This window comes from Bombina bombina, chromosome 9 (assembly GCF_027579735.1).
Source record: "Bombina bombina isolate aBomBom1 chromosome 9, aBomBom1.pri, whole genome shotgun sequence".
In the NCBI taxonomy this organism is placed as follows: domain Eukaryota; kingdom Metazoa; phylum Chordata; class Amphibia; order Anura; family Bombinatoridae; genus Bombina; species Bombina bombina.
This window is the reverse complement of record NC_069507.1, coordinates 17,413,398-17,427,287: the sequence shown is the minus strand read 5'-3', so window position 1 is coordinate 17,427,287 and position 13,890 is coordinate 17,413,398. Positions and strand designations below refer to the sequence as shown.

The window sequence follows — 13,890 nt, the reverse complement described above, 5'->3', positions numbered from 1 at the left end:
AACGCAGAGATAACAATGTGTGCCATAGGAAAAAGCAGAGCTAGTAATGTGTGCCATAGGAAAACGCAGAGCTAACAATGTGTGCCATAGGAAAAAGCAGAGCTAACAATGTGTGCCATAGGAAAAAGCAGAGCTAACAATGTGTGCCATAGGAAAAAGCAGAGCTAGTAATGTGTGCCATAGGAAAAAGCAGAGCTAACAATGTGTGCCATAGGAAAAAGCAGAGCTAGTAATGTGTGCCATAGGAAAAAGCAGAGCTAACATTGTGTGACATAGGAAAAAGCAGAGCTAGTAATGTGTGCCATAGGAAAAAGCAGAGCTAGTAATGTGTGCCATAGGAAAAAGCAGAGCTAGTAATACGTGCCATAGGAAAACACAGAGCTAGTAATGTGTGCCATAGGAAAAAGCAGAGCTAGTAATGTGTGCCATAGGAAAAAGCAGAGCTAATAATGTGTGCCATAGGAAAAAGCAAAGCTAACAATATGTGCCATAGGAAAAAGCAGAGCTAGTAATGTGTGCCATAGGAAAACACAGAGCTAGTAATTTATGCTTACCTGATAAATTTATTTATCTTGTGGTGTATCCAGTCCACGGGTTCATCCATTACTTGTGGGATATTCTCCTTCCCAACAGGAAGCTGCAAGAGGACACCCACAGCAGAGCTGTCTATATAGCTCCTCCCCTAACTGCCACCCCCAGTCATTCGACCGAAGACAAGCAAGAAAAAAAGGAGAAACTATAGGGTGCAGTGGCGACTGAAGTTTAAAAATAAAAAACACCTGCCTTAAAATGACAGGACGGGCCGTGGACTGGATACACCACAAGAGAAATAAATTTAACAGGTAAGCATAAATTTTGTTTTCTCTTGTAAAGGTGTATCCAGTCCATGGGTTCATCCATTACTTGTGGGATACCAATACCAAAGCTTTAGGACACGGATGAAGGGAGGGACAAGGCAGGAACTTAAACGGAAGGCACCACTGCCTGTAAGACCTTTCTCCCAAAAATAGCCTCCGAAGAAGCAAAAGTATCAAATTTATAGAATTTCGAAAAGGTATGAAGCGAAGACCAAGTCGCCGCCTTACAAATCTGTTCAACAGAGGCCTCATGTTTAAAAGCCCATGAGGAAGCTACTGCTCTAGTAGAATGAGCTGTAATTCTTTCAGGAGGCTGCTGGCCAGCAGTCTCATAAGCTAAGCGTATTATACTTCTTAGCCAAAAAGAAAGAGAAGTTGCCGAAGCCTCTTGGCCTCTCCTCTGTCCAGAGTAGACATCAAACAAAGCAGATGTTTGACGAAAATCCTTCGTAGCTTGTAAATAAAACTTTAAAGCACGAACCACATCAAGATTGTGTAATAGACGTTCCTTCTTTGAAGAAGGATTAGGACATAGTGAAGGAACAACAATCTCCTGATTGATATTCTTATTAGATACCACCTTAGGAAGAAACCCAGGTTTGGTACGTAACACTACCTTATCTGCATGGAAAATCAGATAAGGGGAATTACATTGTAAAGCAGATAACTCCAAAACTCTTCGAGCCGAGGAGATAGCTACTAAAAACAGAACTTTCCAAGATAAAAGCTTAATATCTATGGAATGCAAAGGTTCAAACAGAACCCCTTGAAGAACTTTAAGAACTAAATTTAAACTCCATGGCGGAGCAACAGGTTTAAACACAGGCTTGATTCTAACAAAAGCCTGACAAAACGCCTGAATGTCTGGAACCTCAGCCAGACGTTTGTGCAAAAGAATAGACAGAGCAGAAATCTGTCCCTTTAAGGAACTAGCTGACAATCCCTTCTCCAATCCTTCTTGGAGAAAAGATAATATCCTAGGAATCCTGACCTTACTCCATGAGTAACCCTTGGATTCACACCAGTGAAGATATTTACACCATATCTTATGATAGATCTTCCTGGTGACAGGCTTTCGAGCCTGAATTAAGGTATCAATGACCGATTCGGAAAAACCACGCTTTGATAGAATCAAGCATTCAATCTCCAAGCAGTCAGACGTAGAGAAATTAGATTTGGATGTTTGAAGGGACCTTGAAGTAGAAGGTCCTGCCTTAACGGCAGAGTCAATGGTGGAAAAGATGACATGTCCACCAGATCTGCATTCCAAGTCCTGCGTGGCCACGCAGGGGCTATCAAGATCACCGAAGCTCTCTCCTGCTTGATCTTGGCAATCAGACGAGGGAGCAGAGGAAACGGTGGAAACACATAAGCCAGGCTGAAGGACCAGGGCACTGCTAGAGCATCTATCAGCGCTGCCTTGGGATCCCTGGACCCGTAACGAGGAAGCTTGGCGTTCTTACGAGACGCCATGAGATCCAGTTCTGGTTTGCCCCATAGTTGAATCAACTGGGCAAATACCTCCAGATGAAAAGACTGCCAACTTAGAAAATCCGCCTCCCAGTTCTCTACTCCTGGGATATGGATAGCTGAGAGATGGCAAGAGTGAACCTCTGCCCATAGAATTATCTTTGAAACCTCCAACATTGCCAGGGGGCTCCTTGTTCCCCCCTGATGGTTGATATAGGCTATAGTCGTGATGTTGTCCGACTGAAATTTGATTAACCTGACCGCAGCTAGCTGAGGCCAAGCCTGAAGAGCATTGAATATCGCTCTTAGTTCCAGAATGTTTATCGGAAGGAGGGCCTCCTCCTGAGTCCACGAACCCTGAGCCTTCAGGGAGTTCCAGACTGCACCCCAGCCCAGAAGGCTGGCATCTGTCGTTACTATAGTCCATTCTGGCCTGTGGAAACTCATTCCCTTGGACAGATGGACCCAAGATAGCCACCAGAGAAGAGAATCACTGGTCTCTTGATCCAGATTTAGTAGACGGGACAAATATGTGAAATCCCCATTCCACTGATTGAGCATGCAAAGTTGCAGTGGTCTGAGATGTAGGCGGGAAAACAGAACTATGTCCATTGCCACTACCATTAATCCGATTACCTCCATACACTGAGCCACTGACGGATGGGAAGTGGAATAAAGAGCACGGCAGGAAGTTAGAAGTTTTGACACCCTGATCTCTGTCAGATAAATCTTCATTTCTACTGAGTCTATCAGAGTTCGTAGGAAGGAAACTCTTGTGAGAGGGGAGAGAGAACTCTTTCCTTCGTTCACCTTCCACCTGTGAGACCTCAGGAATGCCAGAAACATGTCCGTATGGGACCTGGCGATTTGAAAAGTTGACGCCTGTATCAGGATGTCGTCTAGGTAAGGGGCCACTGCTATACCCCGCGGCCTTAGAACCGCCAGAAGGGACCCTAGAACCTTCGTAAAGATTCTTGGTGCCGTGGCTAACCCGAAGAGAAGAGCCACAAACTGGTAATGCCTGTCTAGGAAGGCGAACCTGAGAAACTGATGATGATCCCTGTGTATCGGAATGTGTAGATAAGCATCCTTTAAATCCACGGTAGTCATATATTGACCCTCCTGGATCATAGGTAGGATGGTTTGAATAGTCTCCATCTTGAAGGATGGGACCCTGATAAATTTGTTTAGGATCTTGAGATCCAAGATTGGTCTGAAAGTTCCATCTTTCTTGGGAACTATAAACAGATTTGAATAGAAGCCCTGCCCTGTTCCTCCTTTGGAACTGGGTGGATCACTCCCATAACTAGTAGGTCTTGAACGCAATGTAAGAATGCCTCTCTCTTCATCTGTTTTGCAGATAATTGTGAGAGATGAAATCTCCCCTTTGGAGATGAAGCTTTGAAATCCAGAAGATATCCCTGGGAAACAATCTCCAGAGCCCAGGGATCCTGGACATCTCTTGCCCAAGCCTGGGCGAAGAGAGAAAGTCTGCCCCCCACTAGATCCGGTCCCGGATCGGGGGCTACTCCTTCATGCTGTCTTAGAGGCAGCAGCAGGCTTTTTGGCCTGTTTCCCCTTATTCCAAGCCTGGTTAGGTCTCCAGAGTGGCTTGGACTGGGCAAAATTTCCCTCTTGTTTTGAAGAAGAGGAAGATGAAGATGCGCCACTCTTGAAGTTTCGATAGGAACGAAAATTAATCTGTTTGGTCCTTAACTTGTTGGACATATCCTGGGTAATATCAAAAATGATCTCCTTCAGTCCAGACCCAAATAGGGTCTGCCCTTTGAAGGGGATATTGAGAAATTTAGACTTTGAAGTGACATCAGCTGACCAGGATTTAAGCCATAGCGCCCTACGCGCCTGAATGGCAAAACCTGAATTTTTAGCCGTTAGCTTGGTTAAATGAAAAACGGCGTCAGAAATAAATGAATTCGCTAACTTAAGAGCTTTAAGCCTGTCAAGGATATCATCCAACGGGGTTTCTACCTGTAGAGCCTCCTCCAGAGACTCGAACCAGAAAGCCGCTGCAGCAGTGACTGGGGCAATGCATGCAAGAGGCTGGAGAATAAAACCTTGTTGTATAAAGATTTTCTTAAGGAAACCCTCTAATTTTTTATCCATAGGATCTAGGAAAGCACAACTGTCCTCGACAGGAATAGTTGTACGCTTAGCTAGGGTAGAAACTGATCCCTCCACCTTAGGGACCGTCTGCCACGAGTCCCGTGTAGCGGCAACTATAGGAAACATCTTTTTAAAAGCAGGAGGGGGAGAGAACGGTACACCTGGTCTATCCCATTCCTTAGTAATAATTTCTGAAAACCTCTTAGGGATTAGAAAAACGTCAGTGTAAACAGGCACTGCAAAGTATTTGTCCATTTTACACAATTTCTCTGGGACTACAATGGTGTCACAGTCATCCAGAGTCGCTAAAACCTCCCTGAGCCACACGCGGAGGTGTTCAAGCTTAAATTTAAATGCTGTCATTTCAGAGTCAGACTGAAGTAACACCTTCCCTGAATCAGAGAAGTCACCCACAGATAGAAGCTCTCCTGCTTCAACTTCTGCACATTGTGAGGGTATATCAGACATAGCTACTAAAGCGTCAGAGAGCTCTGTATTTGTTCTAGCCCCAGAGCTGTCTCACTTTCCTTGTAACCCTGGCAGTTTGGACAATACCTCTGTGAGGGTATGATTCATAACTGCCGCCATGTCTTATAAGGTAAACGCATTGGACGCGCTAGATGTACTTGGCGTCCCTTGAGTGGGAGTTATAGGTGCTGACACGTGGGGAGAGCTAGATGGCATAACCTCCCTTTTGTCAGTCTCAGAAACCTCAGGTGATAAATCTTTAAAAGCCATAATATGATCTTTATAACTTATAGAAAGGTCATTTGGTACACATTCTAAGAGGGGGTTCCACAATGGCTTCTAAACATAATGAACAAGGAGTTTCCTCTATGTCAGACATGTTTAACAGACTAGTAATGAGACCATCAAGCTTGGAAAACACTTTAATAAATGTGAAAAAAGCAATAATATAAAAACGGTACTGTGCCTTTAAGAGAAAACTACCACATTAACTGCAAAACAGTGATAAAAAGTAGTAAACTCTACGAAATTTTTACAGTGTGTATAAGGGACTAAAGCAGAATTGCACCCACTTGCAAATGGATGATTAACCCCTCAGGCCCAAAAACGAATTAGAAAAACATTAAAACTGCTAACAAACAGTCAAACACACTGCCACAGCTGTGCTGTGGCTCCTACCTGCCCTTAAAAATGATTTTTGCAGGAACAAAACCCTCTATAGAGGTACTATAAGCCAGAGGACTCCTTCAGGGAAGCTGGATGTCTCAGACTGAAAATCAACTGCACATTTAGAGCTTGAAAATAGGCCCCTCCCTACCATGCACTCAAAGTCAGAGGGCCTTAAAAAAGTACTCCTAGGAGTAATCTAACAAGCCATGTGGAAAACTAGGCCCCAAATAAAGATTTATCACCCTCAGAGAAAAAACGTTTTTATTTATATAAATCATGCAAACGTTTTTACACTAAGTAATATTAGTATTAACATGAATATCACCCTTATTTGCAAGCATGATCCCAGTTGTTTTTAAATCACTGTATCAGGCTTACCTTAAATATACCAGGCACTGTCAGCATTTTCTAGACCTTATCATCTCTCTAGAAAAAAATATACTGAACATACCTCAAAGCAGGCAATCTGCAGACCGTCCCCCCAACTGAAGTTTTCTTTCCATACTCTTCAGTTATGTGTGAGAACAGCAATGGACCTTAGTTACAAACCGCTAAGATCATCAAAACCTCCAGTCAGAATTCTTCTTCCAATTTCTGCCTGAGAGTAAAAACAGTACAACGCCGGTACCGTTTAAAAATAACAAACTTTTGATTGAAGGTAAAAAACTACACTAAGTCGCCACATCTGTCTTGATACTTCCTTTCTTGTCGAGAGCTGCAAGAGAATGACTGGGGGTGGCAGTTAGGGGAGGAGCTATATAGACAGCTCTGCTGTGGGTGTCCTCTTGCAGCTTCCTGTTGGGAAGGAGAATATCCCACAAGTAATGGATGAACCTGTGGACTGGATACACCTTTACAAGAGAAAGCAGAGCTAGTAATGTGTGCCATAGGAAAAAGCAGAGCTAGTAATGTGTGCCATAGGAAAAAGCAGAGCTAGTAATGTGTGCCATAGGAAAAAGCAGAGCTAGTAATGTGTGCCATAGGAAAAAGCAGAGCTAACAATGTGTGCCATAGGAAAAAGCAGAGCTAACAATGTGTGCCATAGGAAAAAGCAGGGCTAGTAATGCGTGCCATAGGAAAAAGCAGAGCTAACAATGTGTGCCATAGGAAAAAGCAGAGCTAGTAATGTGTGCCATAGGAAAAAGCAGAGCTGACAATGTGTGCCATAGGAAAAAGCAGAGCTAACAATGTGTGCCATAGGAAAAAGCAAAGCTAACAATGTGTGCCATAGGAAAAAGCAGAGCTAGTAATGTGTGCCATAGGAAAAAGCAGAGCTAACAATGTGTGCCATAGGAAAAAGCAGAGCTAACAATGTGTGCCATAGGAAAAAGCAGGGCTAGTAATGCGTGCCATAGGAAAAAGCAGAGCTAACAATGTGTGCCATAGGAAAAAGCAGAGCTAGTAATGTGTGCCATAGGAAAAAGCAGAGCTGACAATGTGTGCCATAGGAAAAAGCAGAGCTAACAATGTGTGCCATAGGAAAAAGCAAAGCTAACAATGTGTGCCATAGGAAAAAGCAGAGCTAGTAATGTGTGCCATAGGAAAAAGCAGAGCTAACAATGTGTGCCATAGGAAAAAGCAGAGCTAACAATGTGTGCCATAGGAAAAAGCAGAGCTAGTAATGTGTGCCATAGGAAAACGCAGAGCTAGTAATGTGTGCCATAGGAAAAAGTAAAGCTAACAATGTGTGCCATAGGAAAAAGCAGAGCTAGTAATGTGTGCCATAGGAAAAAGCGTTACTAAAAATGTGAGTTTTGGGGTGACCACAACTCAGAAGACCCTACGGAGGAAAAAAACGGCAGGAAGAAAGTACCCTGCACTCCTTACTTAAATCTATTATATGATTATATAATTATATCTTATTTATTTATTTACTAGCCAGAAATATGAATGATTGTTTAAGATTTTCTTCACATTTAGCAGATATAATTCTTGGCAGCTGTGACCTTTTTCTAAGAATGTCTATTTTTTTTATTATAAATAAAGGCAAGACTGTTGGGGCATTTGAGCACAAGCACAGTAATATTGTAGCCTTTCCTTGGGGGAAGGCTACAGTTTTACAGGTGATCATGGTGTATCAGTGATGTCAGACACCTGAGGAAAACACGGCACTTTCATCCTACTGTACATCACAATGCCACTAGCGTACGCACACAGAGCACCGGGCTAAAGTACATCACAATGCCATTAGCGTACGCACACAGAGCACCGGGCTACTGTACATCACTATGCCATTAGCGTACGCACACAGAGCACCGGGCTACTGTACATCACAATGCCACTAGCGTACGCACACAGAGCACCGGGCTACTGTACATCACAATGCCATTAGCGTACGCACACAGAGCACCGGGCTACTGTACATCACTATGCCATTAGCGTACGCACACAGAGCACCGGGCTACTGTACATCACAATGCCACTAGCGTACGCACACAGAGCACCGGGCTACTGAACATCACAATGCCATTAGCGTACTCATACAGAGCACCGGGCTACTGTACATCACAATGCCACTAGCGTACGTACACAGAGCACCGGGCTACTGTACATCACAATGCCAGTAGCGTACGCATACAGAGCACCGGGCTACTGTACATCACAATGCCAGTAGCGTACGCACACAGAGCACCGGGCTACTGTACATCACAATGCCAGTAGCGTATGCACACAGAGCACCGGGCTACTTTACATCACAATGCCACTAGCGTACGCACACAGAGCACCCAAACAGACACTCAGCACTTGTTTACATTGACCTGACAAGTAATGTGGTTAATGATTATATAATTATATCTTATTTATTTGTTTACTAGCCAGAAATATGAATGATTGTTTAAGATTTTCTTCACATTTAGCAGATATAATTCTTGGCAGCTGTGACCTTTTTCTAAGAATGTCTATTTTTTTATTATAAATAAAGGCAAGACTGTTGGGGAATTTGAGCACAAGCACAGTAATATTGTAGCCTTTCCTTGGGGGAAGGCTACAGTTTTACAGGTGATCATGGTGTATCAGTGATGTCAGACACCTGAGGAAAACACGGCACTTTCATCCTACTGTACATCACAATGCCACTAGCGTACGCACACAGAGCACCGGGCGACTGTACATCACTATGCCATTAGCGTACGCACACAGAGCACCGGGCTACTGTACATCACAATGCCAATAGCGTACGCACACAGAGCACCGGGCTACTGTACATCACTATGCCATTAGCGTACGCACACAGAGCACCGGGCTACTGTACATCACAATGCCAGTAGCGTACGCACACAGAGCACCGGGCTACTGTACATCACAATGCCATTAGCATACGCACACAGAGTACCGGGCTACTGTACATCACTATGCCATTAGCGTACGCACACAGAGCACCGGGCTACTGTACATCACTATGCCATTAGCGTACGCACACAGAGCACCGGGCTACTGTACATCACTATGCCATTAGCGTACGCACACAGAGCACCGGGCTACTGTACAACACAATGCCATTAGCGTACGCACACAGAGCACCGGGCTACTGTACATCACTATGCCATTAGCGTACGCACACAGAGCACCGGGCTACTGTACATCACAATGCCACTAGCGTATGTACACAGAGCACCGGGCTACTGTACATCACAATGCCACTAGCGTACGTACACAGAGCACCGGGCTACTGTACATCACAATGCCACTAGCGTACACACACAGAGCACCGGGCTACTGTACATCACAATGCCAGTAGCGTACGCACACAGAGCACCGGGCTACTGTACATCACAATGCCATTAGCGTACGCACACAGAGCACAGGGCTACTGTACATCACAATGCCACTAGCGTACGCACACAGAGCACCGGGCTACTGTACATAACAATGCCACTAGCGTACGTACACAGAGCACCGGGCTACTGTACATCACAATGCCACTAGCGTACGCACACAGAGCACTGGGCTACAGTCAGTAGTGCACCAATATCACAAGCTCACATCAGACTTACGGCAGATATATCTGCATCTTTATATTTGTTGTGTCTATATTGTGTGGTATTTGCAGTAATATTGTCTATGGTGTGCAACATACAACTGGTTATACAATGTCTAAGGGAGAAATAAAAACTTACTTAAATAGCTGGCTGGGTAGCTGGATGGTGCACTGGAAACCTTTCTCAGTCTCTTCCACAGTAAAGTCATCACACGGCTCATCCATACACTGCGCAGACTCTGCGGAGTACAAGCACGGTTACACTCGCTTTGTTCTCTCTGTTCCTGTCAGTGCTAATCTTTATTATTTATTAATATTATTCTCATTTATATAAAGTATATGCTTAGCTTATAACGTCCCTTTACACTGCTTTATTCAGGCAATCTCAGTTTTATTATCCAGCCTTACATTGTACGGAAATATGCAGATAAGGTGTGCTGAACAGCTAGAATTGAGCAGAGACATTACACTAAAGTCAGAATATTCATCACTCCAGCACGCACACAACGTACCTATGCTCAGGGCCGCCACTAGAAATTTTGGGGCCCGACTTAACCATTGATCAGGGCTCCCCCCCCCCCCCTCCTTTGACATGTGCAATTTTTGACCAAGTGACTAAAACGTATATGCACTTTATTCTAAGTGTCTATTTAAACTTGGAAATGTTGTAAAGGTAGTAACATACACTCATACACTGAAACACGCACACATACACTCACACATAAGGATTCACATATAGACACTAAAGCAGACACGCAAAGAAACACACTCAGACACAGACACCCAAACAGACACTTATTACTTGTTTACATTGACCTGACAAGTAATGAGGTAAACTACAGTTTTGTAAAAAAAAGAGATTTAGAAAAAAAAAACATAATTTATGTAAGAACTTACCTGATAAATTCATTTCTTTCATATTAGCAAGAGTCCATGAGCTAGTGACGTATGGGATATACATTCCTACCAGGAGGGGCAAAGTTTCCCAAACCTCAAAATGCCTATAAATACACCCCTCACCACACCCACAATTCAGTTTAACGAATAGCCAAGAAGTGGGGTGATAAAAAAGTGCGAAAGCATATAAAATAAGGAATTGGAATAATTGTGCTTTATACAAAATCATAACCACCACAAAAAAAGGGCGGGCCTCATGGACTCTTGCTAATATGAAAGAAATGAATTTATCAGGTAAGTTCTTACATAAATTATGTTTTCTTTCATGTAATTAGCAAGAGTCCATGAGCTAGTGACGTATGGGATAATGACTACCCAAGATGTGGATCTTTCCACACAAGAGTCACTAGAGAGGGAGGGATAAAATAAAGACAGCCAATTCCTGCTGAAAATAATCCACACCCAAAATAAAGTATAACGAAAAACATAAGCAGAAGATTCAAACTGAAACCGCTGCCTGAAGTACTTTTCTACCAAAAACTGCTTCAGAAGAAGAAAATACATCAAAATGGTAGAATTTAGTAAAAGTATGCAAAGAGGACCAAGTTGCTGCTTTGCAGATCTGGTCAACCGAAGCTTCATTCCTAAACGCCCAGGAAGTAGATACTGACCTAGTAGAATGAGCTGTAATTCTCTGAGGCGGAATTTTACCCGACTCAACATAGGCAAGATGAATTAAAGATTTCAACCAAGATGCCAAAGAAATGGCAGAAGCTTTCTGGCCTTTCCTAGAACCGGAAAAGATAACAAATAGACTAGAAGTCTTACGGAAAGATTTCGTAGCTTCAACATAATATTTCAAAGCTCTAACAACATCCAAAGAATGCAACGATTTCTCCTTAGAATTCTTAGGATTAGGACATAATGAAGGAACCACAATTTCTCTACTAATGTTGTTGGAATTCACAACTTTAGGTAAAAATTCAAAAGAAGTTCGCAACACCGCCTTATCCTGATGAAAAATCAGAAAAGGAGACTCACAAGAAAGAGCAGATAATTCAGAAACTCTTCTAGCAGAAGAGATGGCCAAAAGGAACAAAACTTTCCAAGAAAGTAATTTAATGTCCAATGAATGCATAGGTTCAAACGGAGGAGCTTGAAGAGCTCCCAGAACCAAATTCAAACTCCAAGGAGGAGAAATTGACTTAATGACAGGTTTTATACGAACCAAAGCTTGTACAAAACAATGAATATCAGGAAGAATAGCAATCTTTCTGTGAAAAAGAACAGAAAGAGCAGAGATTTGTCCTTTCAAAGAACTTGCGGACAAACCCTTATCTAAACCATCCTGAAGAAACTGTAAAATTCTCGGTATTCTAAAAGAATGCCAAGAAAAATGATGAGAAAGACACCAAGAAATATAAGTCTTCCAGACTCTATAATATATCTCTCGAGATACAGATTTACGAGCCTGTAACATAGTATTAATCACGGAGTCAGAGAAACCTCTTTGACCAAGAATCAAGCGTTCAATCTCCATACCTTTAAATTTAAGGATTTCAGATCCTGATGGAAAAAAGGACCTTGTGATAGAAGGTCTGGTCTTAACGGAAGAGTCCACGGTTGGCAAGAGGCCATCCGGACAAGATCCGCATACCAAAACCTGTGAGGCCATGCTGGAGCTACCAGCAGAACAAACGAGCATTCCTTCAGAATCTTGGAGATCACTCTTGGAAGAAGAACTAGAGGCGGAAAGATATAGGCAGGATGATACTTCCAAGGAAGTGATAATGCATCCACTGCCTCCGCCTGAGGATCCCGGGATCTGGACAGATACCTGGGAAGTTTCTTGTTTAGATGGGACGCCATCAGATCTATTTCTGGAAGTTCCCACATTTGAACAATCTGAAGAAATACCTCTGGGTGAAGAGACCATTCGCCCGGATGCAACATTTGGCGACTTAGATAATCCGCTTCCCAATTGTCTACACCTGGGATATGAACCGCAGAGATTAGACAGGAGCTGGATTCCGCCCAAACCAAAATTCGAGATACTTCTTTCATAGCCAGAGGACTGTGAGTCCCTCCTTGATGATTGATGTATGCCACAGTTGTGACATTGTCTGTCTGAAAACAAATGAACGATTCTCTCTTCAGAAGAGGCCAAAACTGAAGAGCTCTGAAAATTGCACGGAGTTCCAAGATATTGATAGGTAATCTCACCTCCTGAGATTCCCAAACTCCCTGTGCCGTCAGAGATCCCCACACAGCTCCCCAACCCGTGAGACTTGCATCTGTTGAAATTACAGTCCAGGTCGGAAGCACAAAAGAAGCCCCCTGAATTAAACGATGGTGATCTGTCCACCATGTTAGAGAGTGCCGAACAATCGGTTTTAAAGATATTGTTTGAGATATCTTCGTGTAATCCTTGCACCATTGCTTCAGCATACAGAGCTGAAGAGGTCGCATGTGAAAACGAGCAAAGGGGATCGCGTCCGATGCAGCAGTCATAAGACCTAGAATTTCCATGCATAAGGCTACCGAAGGGAATGATTGTGACTGAAGGTTTCGACAAGCTGCAATCAATTTTAGACGTCTCTTGTCTGTTAAAGACAGAGTCATGGACACTGAATCCATCTGGAAACCCAGAAAGGTTACCCTTGTCTGAGGAATCAAAGAACTTTTTGGTAAATTGATCCTCCAACCATGATCTTGAAGAAACAACACAAGTCGATTCGTATGAGATTCTGCTAAATGTAAAGACTGAGCAAGTACCAAGATATCGTCCAAATAAGGAAATACCACAATACCCTGTTCTCTGATTACAGACAGAAGGGCACCGAGAACCTTTGTAAAAATTCTTGGAGCTGTAGCTAGGCCAAACGGCAGAGCCACAAACTGGTAATGCTTGTCCAGAAAAGAGAATCTCAGGAACTGAAAATGATCTGGATGAATCGGAATATGCAGATATGCATCCTGTAAATCTATTGTGGACATATAATTCCCTTGCAGAACAAAAGGCAAGATAGTCCTTATAGTTACCATTTTGAACGTTGGTATCCTTACATAACGATTCAATATTTTTAGATCCAGAACTGGTCTGAAGGAATTCTCCTTCTTTGGTACAATGAAGAGATTTGAATAAAACCCCATCCCCTGTTCCTGAACTGGAACTGGCATAATTACTCCAGTCAACTCTAGATCTGAAACACATTTCAGAAATGCTTGAGCTTTTACTGGATTTACTGGGACACGGGAAAGAAAAAATCTCTTTGCAGGAGGTCTTATCTTGAAACCAATTCTGTACCCTTCTGAAACAATGTTCTGAATCCAAAGATTGTGAACAGAATTGATCCAAATTTCCTTGAAAAAACGTAACCTGCCCCCTACCAGCTGAGCTGGAATGAGGGCCGCACCTTCATGTGG

At 43.1% G+C, this 13,890-nt stretch overlaps 1 protein-coding gene across 3 annotated transcripts in view; it reads right to left on the bottom strand.

Moving 5' to 3' along the window:
* The window catches only part of ASCC1 (activating signal cointegrator 1 complex subunit 1), a 376,933-nt gene that overhangs the window by 317,396 nt on the left and 45,647 nt on the right, over nt 1-13,890 (bottom strand). For all 3 annotated transcript variants that reach the window (XM_053691927.1, XM_053691929.1, XM_053691928.1), the window contains exon 3: nt 9,707-9,806. In XM_053691927.1, coding sequence (XP_053547902.1) covers nt 9,707-9,806 — 100 coding nt within the window. The remainder of the gene's footprint in view (nt 1-9,706; nt 9,807-13,890) is intronic.